This window comes from Anopheles stephensi, chromosome 2 (genome assembly GCF_013141755.1).
Source record: "Anopheles stephensi strain Indian chromosome 2, UCI_ANSTEP_V1.0, whole genome shotgun sequence".
In the NCBI taxonomy this organism is placed as follows: Eukaryota; Metazoa; Arthropoda; class Insecta; order Diptera; family Culicidae; genus Anopheles; species Anopheles stephensi.
This window is the reverse complement of record NC_050202.1, coordinates 39,775,639-39,791,054: the sequence shown is the minus strand read 5'-3', so window position 1 is coordinate 39,791,054 and position 15,416 is coordinate 39,775,639. Positions and strand designations below refer to the sequence as shown.

General features: G+C 44.1%; 1 protein-coding gene across 4 annotated transcripts; it reads right to left on the bottom strand.

Annotated features, from left to right (window-relative positions):
- Nucleotides 1-1,424: 1,424 nt before the first annotated feature.
- Nucleotides 1,425-12,647, bottom strand: LOC118507875 (protein glass-like). 4 transcript variants are annotated; one of them, XM_036047083.1, is made up of 6 exons: nt 11,839-12,647; nt 9,950-10,080; nt 4,599-4,732; nt 3,280-3,402; nt 1,732-3,192; nt 1,425-1,645 (listed from the first exon to the last, which is right to left on the bottom strand). In XM_036047083.1, exons 1-6 carry the CDS (start codon nt 11,876-11,878, stop codon nt 1,573-1,575), a joined length of 1,962 nt encoding a protein of 653 aa, XP_035902976.1. In that variant the 5' UTR covers nt 11,879-12,647; the 3' UTR covers nt 1,425-1,572. The 4 variants fall into 4 exon arrangements, with proteins under 4 accessions (XP_035902976.1, XP_035902977.1, XP_035902978.1 ...); XM_036047084.1 differs by having other exon boundaries at nt 1,732-3,189; XM_036047085.1 differs by lacking the exons at nt 9,950-10,080; nt 11,839-12,647 and adding an exon at nt 9,342-9,882.
- Between the last annotated feature and the right edge of the window lie 2,769 nt (nt 12,648-15,416).

The following is a 15,416-nucleotide window of genomic DNA, read 5'->3' as shown; positions in this document are numbered from 1 at the left end:
CTCTCTAGCTTAAGGCCTTCATTGAACGCTAAATGTACGATCAAAACCCACTGATACACACGTACGACAAAGAATCCTGGACTAATTTTGGCGGTGTGTGAGAACCGGATATGTAGAGCAAGAGAATGAATCGCAAGGTAAACGAGTTGTATGGTGAAGCATATATCCTGACGGTGGCTATAGCTTAAAAGAACACGATGACGAGCTCCACGAGTATGCTCCACTCTCGCCCCATCTCAGATGGGAGTCGGAGATTGAATGCAGTCATAGCTGGAGGAATGTAACCCTGAATCAAGTTACCAGAAAACAGATTGTCAACCTGGGCAAATGTGATAAAAATGTGCCCAACAATGTGCGAGTCTGGAAGGCGACATTGAAATCACCTTATCGTTTGCTATTATTATTTGTACATGGTTTTAGTACACTACTTTTATTTAATTGTAATCTTTGTTCCAGTCCTCTTTTTGTTTTCCTGACTGCAATTCTGACCACATTTCCTTAACATGTTTTTTCTCCTCCTTACTTTTTTATTTAATTGTGTTGCAGTTGAAGTCATGCTTAAACTTTCGTTGTGGTTAACACGCTAGTACAATCTGGGACTTCAAATATTTCCTTGATGCGTGAAACAGAAAACGATAACTGAGCCTGTGTTTCTTTTTTAGCTTAACTACTAATTAGGTGTAAGTACAGTAAGTATGCGTTGTTTTGTTCGTATTTATTAAACTTATCACTTCCATAAGCTGGTGTTGCGAACAGCACCAAAGAAGTTTCTGTGTGCCTTTGTAAAGATCAATCAACTACAACGACGCTATATTTAAGGAGGATAACAGGAATGTTTGCGCCCCCGTAGATCGGTGCCTCACACTGTACTGGCTGGTTTGTATGACTAGATCGCATGTTCTGATGGAATCGCAACAGCAAGCACCAGCAAACCAGCACACGTTTGCCATGACGACAAGCAACAGCTGCTGTGCTCGCCCGTTTCCTACAACACAGCGGCTGCTGTGATTAAAAAATGTTCACAAAATTGTTCCTTCCAAACAGTGCCAAATTATCCTCGTACTTGGAACGTTGCTGCTGTTGCTGGAAATGGTGGTATTCCTCGAAGTAAGACAATTGTGTCGCCGTGGGGAGCGATTTGAACGGATGATGATGGTGGCTGGTGGAAGCCGTCGTGCTGGAATTGCTCTGGCCGGCAGCACTGGAAACTGCCAAGCTAGCGTTGCTGGATGCGGATATGGCAGCAACTGACGTACAAGCACGGTTGTAATGATGGTTGTGATGGTGGTGAAAGCTGCTTGCATTTTGGTTGTAAAAGTATTGAGCGGCGGCCGCCGTTGCTGCGGCCGAATGGGCGGCAAGATGATGGCCGGATGAGACGGATTCTGCCAGATGCTGTTGCTGAACGTGGTGCTGTTGCTGATGTTGCTGTTGTTGCTGCTGCTGCTGGTATTGATGATGCTGGTACGATTGGTAGGAATGGCGGTGGTAGTGTGGTGGCAAAGCGTGTTGCGCCAGAATGCTGCTATGACCGACGGACGAGGTGGATGATAGCTGCGACGTTTTTTGGTGTCAAGCAATCAGTGCTTGTCCGTTGTTGCCATGGACACGCATGTGGCGATTCAGGTTGCCAGACTGTGAAAATCTATCGGTGTGGAAAAACAAAATACGAAGGTAAGTATGATAGTGCTTTAGTTTGTAGTGATGGGCGGAAAGCCTTGGGACACTTACCTTAAGAGACAAAGCTTGCACTGGTACGGCTTTTCACCACTATGTATCCGCAGATGCTTCGTCAGCGTGGAACTGTCGGAGAACGCCTTCTTGCACGCCCGGCACCGGTACGGCCGTTCGCCAGAGTGCGTTCGCATGTGCGTCGTAACACTGGAGCTTTGCGAGAAGCGCCTATCACAAATGGGACACCGGAACGGTTTCTGGCCCGTGTGCGTGCGGACGTGTGCTGTCAGGTTGGCCGCTTGCGAGAAGCTCTTGTTGCAGTCCGGACACCGGTACGGCCGTTCGCCCGAGTGCGTCCGTAGATGCGTCTTCAGCGTGCTTGGCCGTGCGTACGTCTTCCCGCACAGCCGACAGAGGTTCGGTTTATTGTCACCTCCGGGTGCCCCATCACTGCCACTACCGCTACCATCCTCTTCCTCCTCGTCGTCAACTCCGGCCGTCGTTCGCTGATCGACGGCGTCCACAAATCCAAGCCCCAAGGAACGACTTTCCGCCTTCATCTTCAGCGCAGCCGCAAAGCCCACGGATGCTGCCGCCGCTGCAGCAACTGCGGCGACTGATGTTGTGGTCGGTGTCGTGGACTGATCCACGGCGGTGCTAAAGTCGGGCGGAGTCGTGCTCTTTGGTGGTGTGCAGTCATTTGGTGACACGGCGGCCGACACCGACTGCGAATGATGATGGTGATGGTGGTGGAGATGATGATGCTGGGACGGATGATGGTGGGCATGGTGTGCATGTTGATAATACTGTTGCTGTTGGAGTTGTTGCTGTTGTTGAAAATGTTGTTGTTGCTGTTGTTGCTGCTGTTGCTGCTGCTGCTGCTGCTGATGTTGTTGTTGAAGATGTTGCTGGGCTTGCGGGAGAGTCTGTTTTTGGGGCGTCAGCGTAGACGAACTACGGGAGGAGTCGTGGACGGGTGGAGGCGATATGGAGCCGCTCGAGGGAGGCGGTGCCGGTGGTTGACTTTGTGGTCGAAAGTCAGCCGTGAAGGAGTAGGTCGTCCCGGGAGGATACGGTACCGGACTGAGCAGAGGCGGATAGAGGACATTCACCGAGGAGGCTGCATTTTGAGCTCCCCACTGCATCTGGGAACACTGCATGGGGACGGACGCTTCCGCACCGTACCCGTGCATCGTCATGTTCATGCTCACGTTGACGCTCATGCTTGGGTACATCGGTGGAGCCGTGTGTTGTGCGCAGGACGAGTCATAGTAGTTGGTACCATACGGACCACCCGTTTGCGACTGCATCTGGTTGTAGTGCGCATGCGATCCATGTCCATGGTGACCGGCGGGTGAGAGCAGCATCTGTGGATGGACCGTGTATGAGAGGGAAGCTTGCGGGGTAGCAAAGTTCTGTCCCTGGCCGATGGGTGGCGGATCCGGACTCTGCTTGAGGACGGCGTGCTTCAGGGACAGCAGCACATCCGCAACGTCGTGCGTCGGTCGCTCAGGTCTACTGTGGAGAACAGGGTTGAGAAATGGACATTATAAGAAATCCTCATTCGACACCGAAGGTTGCTGAGCTGGATGTTGGTCCACTTACTTGTAGGAAGCTCCACAGGGGGAAAAGGGAAACAAACTTGGTAGCGGATCGATGTCCAGTGGAGGCAGACCCGGGAATGTGCTCATGTCCTCGCTCCAGTAACTGCCAAGATTGCTTTGTGAGCTGTGAGTGAAATGGATTTAAAATAGTTGCATTTGCCCAAAACAGTTTGTCTCTAAATCTGCGCACAATTTGTACCTTCTGTCTGATCCCATAGCATAAATAAAGAGGATGGCTAAAAACATGTCTTAAGTACAATCATCAGTAAACAACCACCACAACGGGCACAAGAAGCCGGCTGGATACATAATTTCTACCAGTTTTTCTTGTTATGATCCGCTTTCGCACTTAATTTAATCACCACTGAATAAATTCCTTCCGCGTTCTAAGCAACCCAGCGGTGACGGTGATGGCAACAGACCAAACCCATTCATTGCATCGCATTCGCATGCCGATCGGTTTACAGCTCCAAATGGAACGCCACAGCAAGTAACTCGATACTGACGATTCCACCATCGCCCCACCTCATTCCATGCTCACCAGCCTAAGCTTCGACATCCTCCCGTCTCCGGACGCACTGGTTTTCCGCAGAAAATAGTAGGGCCGTTTCACACACAAACAAACAGAGCTCGGTGGAAAGTGGAGAAAACTGTACCGATGAAGAGATAATTAAACATGAAATGCTATTCCTTGCTTGATAGGCGGGAGCAGTCACGCGGGAGATTAATGACTGCAATGGAAAATTCACACGGTTCCAGAATGAACGCTAAAAACAACCGCCCCAGAATCGAATGTCCACCGTAAAACACTTATCAACTCAAGTAATTCATAGGTGCAAGGTAAAACCGAGAGAAGCAGAGACTGAAATGGAGAAAAACGAGCAAGGAATATCCGGACCTTCGACGGACGGAGGGACCACGATCGGTTGACCGAGGATTCATTCAGAACATGAGCGTATCATGCGGTTTACCAAACCGAATGACATGTTTTATGTTGCCAATTCTTCACCGTAACCAAGCATCAAAGCCACCTTTAGAAAGCACAATGAAGCAAGCTTTACAAAAAGCACCTTCTAAAATAAGTTTCCCGCCTTTTGCTGCAATGGCTGTCTCGTTTCCTCCCAAAAACCTTCAACCGTTACCAGGCAACATGCTTCCATGCAAAAATCCCCATGAGGCCAAACTTTTTTTTTCGGTGTCTTACCCTGTGTGTGTGTGTGTGAGTGTTTTTGTTTTGCCTGCTCAGCCTCCCAAACACCCTTTCCTCCCACCCCACCCCCCCTCGGTTTAGTTGACTTTTTTTTCGCATCAATGTTTTACCTCAGTACACCGCTGTGGTCGAGACAGTTTCCGCAGTCGCTGAAATCCGATCCGTGCAGTCCCGCAAGGGGCAATGATGCTGCGTTCTCCTGACAGCTGGAACAGCCACTACCACCGCAGGACGATGGGCATTCCTAGAAAGACAGATGGTAACATGCACATGGGAAAGGTGGGTGAGTTTGTGTGTGGCTGTGACTGTGTGGTGGTCAATATGTCGGCGTTACATATATTATGCTGTAGCCTAAAAATAGAGCCCATGTGAATGTGCTCACTTTTTGCTACCACCGGTGGGGCTCGCCCGCTCCCTTTATGAATGGAGAATCGCTTGTTTTTGTCAGTTCACAGTGCATATACATTTTAAAGAGCTATTTTAAGAATAACCATGCTGAGTATTAGTTTGAGTGCCACGACGTTGTTTTACGATGAATATTTACACTGATTGTATATGTGGCTTATAACGCTTATATTATTATTTAGCAACTAACGAAGCTAAGATAAAGTCTTCTTGAACACTTATTAAGTTTCGAGCCAAATCGGGCCGAGTAGACAAGCTTCTGCGTTGGTACATTGCTGAAGATTTACTAGAGATCGGTTACTATTACAAATTATGGAGAATTTGTTGGGAATTACGTTGATATTCCAATTTCTTCAATAAAAAAATTAGCAAGGAACTTACTTCTAGTTAGAATCAGAAGGAGCAGTTATAATTGCACATTTGGTTAGGTTAAAAGGGATAGGATAGGTATTTAGTGTTGGACTGGCTTTCCTAATTGGCTGTCTATTCGTGATTAGCATTATCCACAGCTGATTTGTCATGCCTTGCTAGTGGGAAAGGATGGACCAAGGAATAATATATGACCATTATTTGGCTGATGATTTTCATTAGAGTTAACACCAATTCAATTTTTACATCCATCACTGATTAACAGCAAGAAATTCAGTAAGGATTCAGAACTCTAAAGATTAGTCAAATTCTGAATAAAAGCGACAATATCTTCAAACACGATGATACTGATGAAGAAAAAGCCCCTCTCGAATGGGCTTAACAGATCTTATGAGCTTAAAGTAATAGTCAAACAGCCAAAAAGATCTTTGAGAAGATGGCTCCTGTATTCGTCAATTTCTGAGTAGTACACAATTCATTAGGAAACACTACTGAACAGATAAGTGAATAATATCTTTCCGACGGTCTGCGCGGTGTTGGCATAAGTTGTTTCAAGCTTTTCTCCTTAGTGGCCAAGTTCTTTCGCATTTCTCATTCCGAACTCCTTTTTCTATTATTTTGTGGCCTGGAAAGAGAATCAACTGATGGACAGAGTGGCAGCCCGGGAAGCAACGGCCTCAGGTTTAGAGTTACATTCACCTGAGTGATTTAGCTGTAGCGTTTCTTATTTTCATTACCATCGAAGGTAAATTTACTATTTTAATTGGCCTATTAAAAAAGCTCTATTAAAAAAAAGCAATTATTGTAGGTTTGAATCCAATTTTTGTTCTGGTACCGTTATAAATATTAAAGATTTTTTTCCTTGGCACTACAACCTCGAGAGATCTCGGCCTGCCTTTTCTGGCTTTCTGTGACTTAATTTTATCCCTAGTAAAGTAGTCAGCCCTACGTACGAAGCGGCGGTCTGGATGGGTTTTGAACCCCGGTCCTGCCGTGTCGCATCGGCACGACTTGGTTCCTCAGAGGGCCGACTTGGTAATTTAGTCCACTGACATGATCGCAAGTTTACTTAGTTTTTTACTGAGCTCATCAATATAAAAAAAATTAAGGAAAAGAAATGATATAAAATAATTTACAAAAAGGCGTCTTCTTCTACTTGTTAATGTAACTTCAAAAACTATGCAAACCTCTCTTTCCACTCCATGCGTTCGAATGGGACAGCACATCTCACACCGGCGGCTTATACTCTATTGCGTAAATCGACTACTCCCAACACGTGCATGCCCATATTCGATAAAGGCAAATGAGCTTTACCGTCCAACACCGGCGGGGCCAACACCGCACAATTTTAACCGGACTTTGGCACCCGGCTACGCCAACGGTAAAGATTTATTTGTCGCCATGCTGTCGGTTATAAATGGGCAAATATTCGCAAACCATTCTGCTACGTGCCATGGTGTTCCATGCGTTGCCTTCAAAACCGCGCACTACACAGTTCCAGGAACAAACGCTTGCCGATTCGAAATATAATCTTATTAGGACGAGAAAAAAGGACATGCCATCACGTGATGCGCTAGTTTTCGTTTCGTGACGTTAGCCCTGCCGGCGCTTAGTAGCAATGTGTAACGAAAGCAGGACACAACTGGGACGTTGTTGGTGGGTGGGGGCGCAGTGGATGATGAGCTGCTGCTGCTGCACAAAACGGTTTGATTTACTTAAACCGCTAACCCAGTAGGCATCGCCAGCGGTAAGGCTATTAGGGTTTGGCTACTTCGATTCGGTACAATGTATCCTCCCGTGATGTAAGTTTTGTGTATACTGTTGCGGAGTTCGTGCGGTGGACATTACACAATGTTCGGTTATACAATCGTCGCGTGAATGGCCGTGTTTAGCATAAGCACAACTCTAAGTAAAAAATGTCCAAGACGCAAAGCACTGAGCGTCCTAGGCCTAATGTTATTTGAAGTAATTTTAAATACCTATTGATTTTGGAAGTTCACTTAAACGCTTTGTATGGGCATCTGATCGATGATCTATAGCGTTATGTTAATCAGCTCACCTGAATGCTTCAACATATGTAGCCAAAGCTGCAATTTAAGTGGCTGCTACAAGCCACTTCAGAGAAAATTACTCCACAATGTACGGCCAAGTCGTTCTTATTGGACAAAAAACGGAGAATATTACTGAAGTCCAAGCTCGAAGTTATCGGAAGAATCAATCACTTGTTTGAAGTGATATTAGATAATGTGAATGAGAAGAACTACTCGTCAGTAATGGATGATTCCCTTATAAATATGCAGCTTTTTACAGTAACATTTAAGCAGGCAAGAGGCTACATAGGACAAGGATCTCAATTTGGTAACAATCTCATTAGTCTTCTGACTTCTTCTCTTTTCCAACTCCCTAAGTTGTAGTTCGTTACCACAATTTTCTTTTCAAGGATGTACGATTGAAACAGACGGCCACATGCCTGATCCATTGTCAGATACGAGCTCAACTGATAGCTCAACTTTCATAGCACTCCGGATGTAAACTGGTGCCTCAAAGAACAAGAGTTTTTTTTTAATGGAAGCCCAACAGTGGTTTGAGGTGTTTAAAACTGACTGAACCTCACGTCTATCCCAAATTCCCTTCGACAATCTACGCTATATCTGTTTAGTAAACGGACATTTGCCTCAAGAGAAACTTTTTGATCGATGAAACGAAATTCCCTCCTATGAGTAGCGCAATTGAGGCAACACGGTTGAACACAACTCTGTCTGCATGCATTTGAACCGTTTTTAGCTAGCACAAAGAACCTCAACTTCAAATCACTTAAAGTTGTTGCTATTTTATCTTGTAATGTAAGTACCTCGTTCTATCAGTGTATATTAAACTAAAATTTACTAGGGCCAAAAAAAAAAACAAAAAATGGCAATGGCAAAGCAAGGGTTCATGTCATTCAAATGCAGTAGGATTTGGTTCGGAATGTATGAGCAGCACAAGGATTTGGCCAGTGTTTGCGCAAATATGCTATTAGCAAAAATCGACAGGCTAGCCTTTCCAGAGCTCCTGCAATGTTGTAGCAGGAAATGCTATGTGAACTTGTGTAAGTCTAGCTCTAACATGCTTTTGATTCCATGTAAATTGCAATGGCGGTCTTGACGATGCTATTACGGAGCCCCTTTTTCACGGAGCACTGGGCAGCTTCCTATTCCGCCCACCGTGTGATAGTCCGCCACTGTTGGTGTGGTACAGGGTAGCACAAGCGCGTTAAGCGATCCTCTGTGTCAGAATTGAATTTCTCATTTAACAGTCTAGTCACATCAATTTTATGACAAGAATCAATTGTGAACAGTGTCCGTATTCAGACCGATAAGCATTCTATAATGCTTGGACTAGGCATGGGACTACTGAGTCTGAACGGTTCGATTCGTTACAATACTTTCACTTAGGAAAGAGGTCCGCACGGTAACATTAGGTAACGATTTCGTGTTTTCACTAGGCAGGCGACTGTCATGTCAATTCTGTCTATTTTTAGTTATTGCCGTAGCACCATTTCTTTTTTTTTTCTTTTCTGAGACAACACACATCATAAGCTATTCTGCTGATCAGTCAAGGGTCCTTCAGTCAAGCAGCTCCGTATCGCTGATCGATCACAGCACTTAACAATATGCATGATCATGGTCCATAATAAGCTTGTAAATAGCTTTGGTGAACAATTCCTTACAAAGACAGTTGTTAAACTCATTAAAACATTAGTCTATCATGATAGTAGACTATTATACACCATAAAACACTTATTGGGGCAAAACTCCAGTATGTCGTTTGGATATCCTGGCTTTTTCCGTGCTGATTAATAGCTTCAGTGTCTTTGTCGAAACGTCCCTTGGAACAAAGCCACTCGAAGTTCTATTTTAATTTTTAATCTACTTTTGGGGTCGTTTTTGTTAACACACACACACACACACACACACACACACACACAAACATACACACAGAACATAATTTACATAGGAAAACAAATTCACAACGTACTGTAACTCTACAGCTCTACCAACATAACCAACTCAGCGTATTATTATAGAAAAACCACACACTTGTTTGATCTTCATAAAGCACCAAAATCGGTTCGAATTTTGTTTCCAATTGACTCGAGAGTACACTGTGATGCGTTTCACTGTCCAAACAACTGGCGCCTTCCACTCGCTTCCACTGTAGTTTCTGATGGTTTAAAATATTTCCTTATCGTTTTTCACACAAATCCAGTGCCTTTAAATGTGTGCTGTATCCAACTGCTGATCGTCAATGATCACTAGCTCGACGCTAAACGATGCGTAACGCTGAGCCACATCCGGCTGACTAAAAGTGGTCCAAGCCAACTTTTCTGGTAAAAAGTGATGCTGCGAATCATAACTATTATTGCGAAATTTCAGATATTACGATTCGGGTGAATTATGCAAACGTGTGGGAGCATTTTCCTTTCGCAGCGTTGGAAAGCCGTGCGTGTGCGTAACGAGGACGGATGGCAGTCATTTCGGTCCGACCTGTAAGGTTCCTTTGTGTGTATGTTACGGCATCAGGACCGAGCATCGCAATTCGTTCCCGCCGTATCGTCCTGCGCCCTTTGCTTGATGGAGAGATAGAGAACGGCTCGGGGAAGATGGAGTTGGGAAGGTGGAAATATGTCGCAGCATTCCAGACTCACCTGCGGACTGTCGAGGGGCATCCCGAAGAGGGGATTGTTCGGGACATAGCCCGTTTCCGGCTCCATGGGAGTGCTATCCGTACTCCCACATGATATGTACATGGCTCCACCTTCGTGTATTTGATTGAACTCTGGAAATGTAAATAGAAAGGACCATTAGATTGCGGCACATTCCCGTGAGCAAAAGTAATTCCGGTGGGTTTCATGCCAGCCTTTGGTAAGCTTCCTTTTACGCTAGGAAGGCTCTTGCACCGGTACCGAAGACATCTTTGGTTTGGGGACGGCTCCCCACAGGATATTGCATCGTAACGCATGCGCATTACGATGGGCGATTGCCTGCTCATGGTGGACGATTTGATGACGAGCAGCTCATGTGGAGATGTTTAAATCAATAATAAATCATTCTTTGCTGCTTTTGTGATTTTAGTGCAAACTCTTTCAAACTTGGAAAATGTCATTTCTGTTCCAATAAATCAGTGCCAAAAACGGTTGTAGCAAAAAACAGCCATTTTAAACTCTAAACAATTATTTTTTAAATAATCCCAATCAATCCACACGAGTCCTTGTGTTGCGTGTTGGCGACGTGTATCGCAAATTTATTGTTGCAGTGTAAACAGCACTTGCGAACACGCCCCTTTCAATCGAAAAAGGGGGCGTAGCCAGTGCAGCTGCAGCGTTGCGTTATCCTAGGCTGTGAACAGGCGTCAATTTCGCTACAAAAAAAATGGACTGAAGCGAGCATCTTCCTTTACTGTGTAAAGGATATTGATAGAGTAGATGCAGATTTCTTCATTATTAATTAAAAGCGGGAGAAAGAATTTCACTTTTCATTTAAACAGAATCGCGTGGGTTTGCGTTCAGTAGAAGCGGCTATTACTGAAAACTATTTATCCGTCTGATAGACATCACTTTATCTTTAGTAATTTAAAACTTTCATGGTATTCTTCTTATGAACCGAGACGATTCCATGCCGGTTTGTGAAGCAGAAAAGGAAAAAGGAACAAAAAACATAATAAAATCAATAAAACTGAGGCTCAGGAACTCAGGCTGAGTTCAAACCAGCAAACCAAAAACCATATTTGTTTTTTGCAAATCCTACAGTTGTTTTATGCCTTTGAAATAAATTTTACGTTTTTACAAACTTGCTAGATTAATATAAAAACGATAATAATATTTTATAAGCTCTCCGATTCTGTCGACAATTTTCTTCGTTTTTGAGTCATTAATCTAACGATTGCTAATTTTTCAAACACATCGAAAATATGCTAGCATATTATTTAAATACTATTTAGTATCTAATTCAATTTATTTTATAACTTATGACGGTCTGATGCCTTTTTTTCTAATTCTAACGTGTCTAGTTCAACGTTGAATGTATTTTTTATTGTATTATAGCGCTAGATTCACGCGGCAGGAACGAGAATCAAATCCCATCCGGGCCTTTTCCGTAGTGTGACCATGCAGATCGTTAAGGCAACAATAGGAAGTAAAATGGTTATCCTGTAGTAATAGAAGTTAACATTTTTGAGAAATTATTGCAAACTACCTAAATGTTTATTCCATTTAACCATTTTATTTTTGAAGTTTATTTTTGGATATTTTTACTTGTTGTTCATTTTGATTCAAAAATATAGTTTTTTTTAAATATTATTTCCTTTTTTCTATTCAATGCTCGTTTATTGCCAGCCAAATTTTTAACCAACTAACACGAATCATATTTTTCATTTTTTTAAAGTTATTTTTATACGTTTTTCATATTTTTGCAAGATACGACTGGTTTTGTATAAAAAAAAGTATAAAATTGGCTAAAAATAGTATTGGCACAAATTAATGCATCGTTATAAAAATAACAAAAAAAAAAATAAACATCAGTAAACCAAAATACTAACCCAGAGTGAACGCGTTACTGTGTCCTTCCGTGTGTACCATCCAAAACGCCCGTTCACTGCCTTGTGCTACCGCAACACAAATGATTAAAAGTGATAAAACCCACCAAGAAACAACACACTAAGATCGGTACACAGCTCACAATCTACCCTTAACAGCACACAGTGGACTAAATCATCGTGCGGGAATTCAACTTAATCCTGGGGAAATACCACCGCAAACCGTACGTCGTCGGAAGTCAACCAAACAATAAGTATCATAATTCACACACTTTCACTCGCATCAACCGGTCGTCAGTGGGCAATTGCATCCTGCACAACAGAGGGTCTGCGATCTGCGAGCGCCGAGGAACACTTCCTGCTTGCACCGATTGCACTTGCACATGCACTTCCCTATGCTGCCGTTTGCTGTCGGTAATCGAACGGATCGAACATTCCTGCGTGCCGTTTTGAGCGTTGTGCATTTGGATCATGGGCATGGCGTCAGAGGTTGTGGTGGGGAAATCCTCTTATTCCGGCCACCGGTTTGCCCTTGAACATTATTAACAACTTGGCCGAATTTTGTTGTGCCAACTTATTTTTGCAGCGAGATTCAAGCTGACACAGCACGACACCGGGACACGATCGCTAGACACTAGTACCCGGTAACTTTAATTTGTTGTATGCTAGCGTGATGTCGGAGGAGCACTTGAAGGTGAAAGGATTCCTCAGAGGGAATTGCGTGATGTAAAAAAAACACGATCAAACTCGAAACGCCTAAACGACGACGGCAACGACGACGACGACGTCGATACTCTCGGAAGGACGGTATGGTAAGGACTGAAGGATGAGTTTCGTACGATGAGCTGTTGGAAAACTTTCCGAAAACTATCCCTTACAAACCGGACGGCACACATTGGCCCTCCGGTGCACCCCTGCCTACGCTCTCCTGGAAGCCACACCGCAACATCGATCGGTTGGTTGACTGGCTAGGCCGGGGCCGGCCGAACATTTTCAATTCGTGTTCCCTTTTCTTTTCTTCGTTCCACGATGACGAAACAAAACGGAACCGAACGCAAAACAAGGAAGGAAACAGCGCGTGATCCCTTCCATCCGATAGACAGCCGCGGCTGGCCAGCCAACCAACGAACGAACCATGGACAGACACTCTTTGCACACTGCAGTGTGTACCCCTCAGCATAACATGTGACGACAAATTGTAGAGGAGCGCAACAACAACAGCACGCACAACGTCACCTCCATTTTAATTCCACCAAGCAACGGGGACAACGACAACCGGCCCCGTCGTACCATGGATGCACCGAGCATAAACCAACACAAGAAGGTGTGTTTGTGTGTGCCTGCGAGCCGTGTTACACGATATGCAAACGTTGGTAGATGGGGGCTTGGATCGTCCGGTGGCGGTGGGAGTTAGAGTTTGCACGGTCTTTCGAAGTGGCCGTTTTTCTTGTTTTTTGCTTAAATTAATTTCAACCTTCACAGCTTGCCTCTCAAACTACAGTAGGTGTTACATTTTATGTTTAGCTCTTGCATTTTCGTTTTAAATTAAATTTAATTTTCTTTCGTTGCAGAGCGTGCCATTGTTAAGCATTATTTTATTTATTTATTTATTTTCGATTATGACGGCTTGACGCCGTATGGTCAGTACCGCATGTGCTGACGAAGTACAAAATTCAATGACACAAAAATTTACCAAGGCATTTCCTCCCTGATATTTCGCCTTATCCCGGGCGTGCTCGGTTGTAGATGTGTGGAGGTTGTGGTGAGTTTGTCCAGTTCTATTGTTGGTCCGGGTCTATTGCTGTGTAGAGTGTGTTGGTGGTTGAGATGTGTACACACGGGACTCCATCCTTCCGTGTAACGGATCTGGACTGAAACAAAACAGAAGGAAAACAACAATTGTGACAGCACAAACATTTGCCTGTGAACAGTGGACCTCAATCTGCCCAGCAGTGATAGCCCGAGCTCGATCAAGCCAGCACCGAATTCAGAAGCTATCGGCGAGTTCCATCCCGTAACAGCAGGGTCTCTGCTAATTACGAGGTTGAACCCGCCGACCACCTCCGAACCCAACGCCAGCAAGGCCGCACTCGCTCCATCAAGGCTAGACAGAGATGAAGGACACTGTTACAGAAAAATTCTGCCTCTCTTCTTACGACAGTGACGTCTTTGACCCCGGATGCTGTTGCTTCGTCAGCGGATCACCCGTGGCACTACAACAAAAAAAAACTTAACACTTAAGACAAAGACAACACAACGAATAACAAAAAAGGAGTGGCGGATGTGGATTGGAAGGATACCATTGTTAAGCATGTTTTGTATTTTTTATTGATCAAAGTTATCAATGTTTTGTGATTATTTTGCATCGAATGCCCCTTAATGTATGCAATTTTAGATTTAAGTACTAATCAAACATCCTTTTAAGCCTTTTTCAATCCGAGCAGTCCAACACTTAGCATTGTGGGTTGATGTAGTAGTAACTTAAGGCACGTTTTCCAAAGACAACGAAAACTTCGGAAGTATTGCTTTAATAAGTGTGATTACAATCCACGACTGGGTCTCTCAGAGCCGTTCTCATATAGCAAGAATTGACTTTCCGGTTACCTCAGTATAAACACACCTTTTTTGCAATATAAACAACCTTAAATCGCTGATGAATTGACAGAACGCTAGCCCAAGAAAAACGCCAGTTGAAGGGTCTTGCGGAGTTGCAACACCAAAATAAACAGACATTATAAAACAGTACACTAAGTACAGTTTGGTCTTGCATCGATTGCGCCTAAAGGTATGCAAATGCGGTTTTTAGCACTAATTGAGAATCGATCATCGTTTTTAGCAGCATATGATCCAAGTAGTCCAACACTTTCGGATATTCGGATTTGAATTGGCAGTTTGAATAAAATATTTTACATTCTACTTGATTTTACATTCTTTTTTCGCACTTTACTGTACGCTACATTTTCATCACCTTCTCTTTACTTTCCATATTTTTTTGTGTTCAGAAATTATTTATTAAAACCTTCTCCCTTGCTTCGTACGACACACTGCTGCCGTCCAAAGATCGATAGCTCACCTCTCGGTACCCTCCCTGCCAGTCATTTGCGCTCCTCTACCCGATGACCCAACGATCATCGCTAATTTGATACCTTACTTGCGTCCTTTTCTTCCGTTTTCTTTGAACAAAAAAAAGTTTTTCTGTCCGGTTCAGACAGAGGTTTTTAAAGTTTGACAGGTCGAATCATCCGAAAGTGCAGCAGACATCGGCCGAGTTGCATCCGCAGGAAGCACTTGGTACATTGTAACAGGAACACTTCCTGTGACATCCCGGTGACCGAAACGTAGCTGTGGATTGATTTGTAGAATGTGATCCAATGCTACCAGCGACACGGGTATGTCAGATATCATTTCGAAATGGAAATGAAAGCTATCAGTTACACCTTTATCCTTTTTTTTCTTGTGTTTCTATGGTGTTGGAACGGCTTGGAGCATCTTATAATCCTCTGGATCTTCTCGTCGATAAGCTAAAGGACTGATGAAGTAATCTCTTGCATGACGAGCTTGTCAAACAACCAGGTGAATGT

Excerpts from the sequence above, each read along its gene's own strand:
- LOC118507875 (XM_036047083.1), bottom strand. The coding sequence starts at position 11,878 with ATGGTACACACGGAAGGACACAGTAACGCGTTCACTCTGG. Across the intron at positions 4,733-9,949 it reads TGCCCCTCGACAGTCCGCAG|GAATGCCCATCGTCCTGCGG; the intron begins GTGAGTCTGGAA and ends CTGTCTTTCTAG. Across the intron at positions 1,646-1,731 it reads TGCAAGCTTTGTCTCTTAAG|ATTTTCACAGTCTGGCAACC; the intron begins GTAAGTGTCCCA and ends CCACACCGATAG.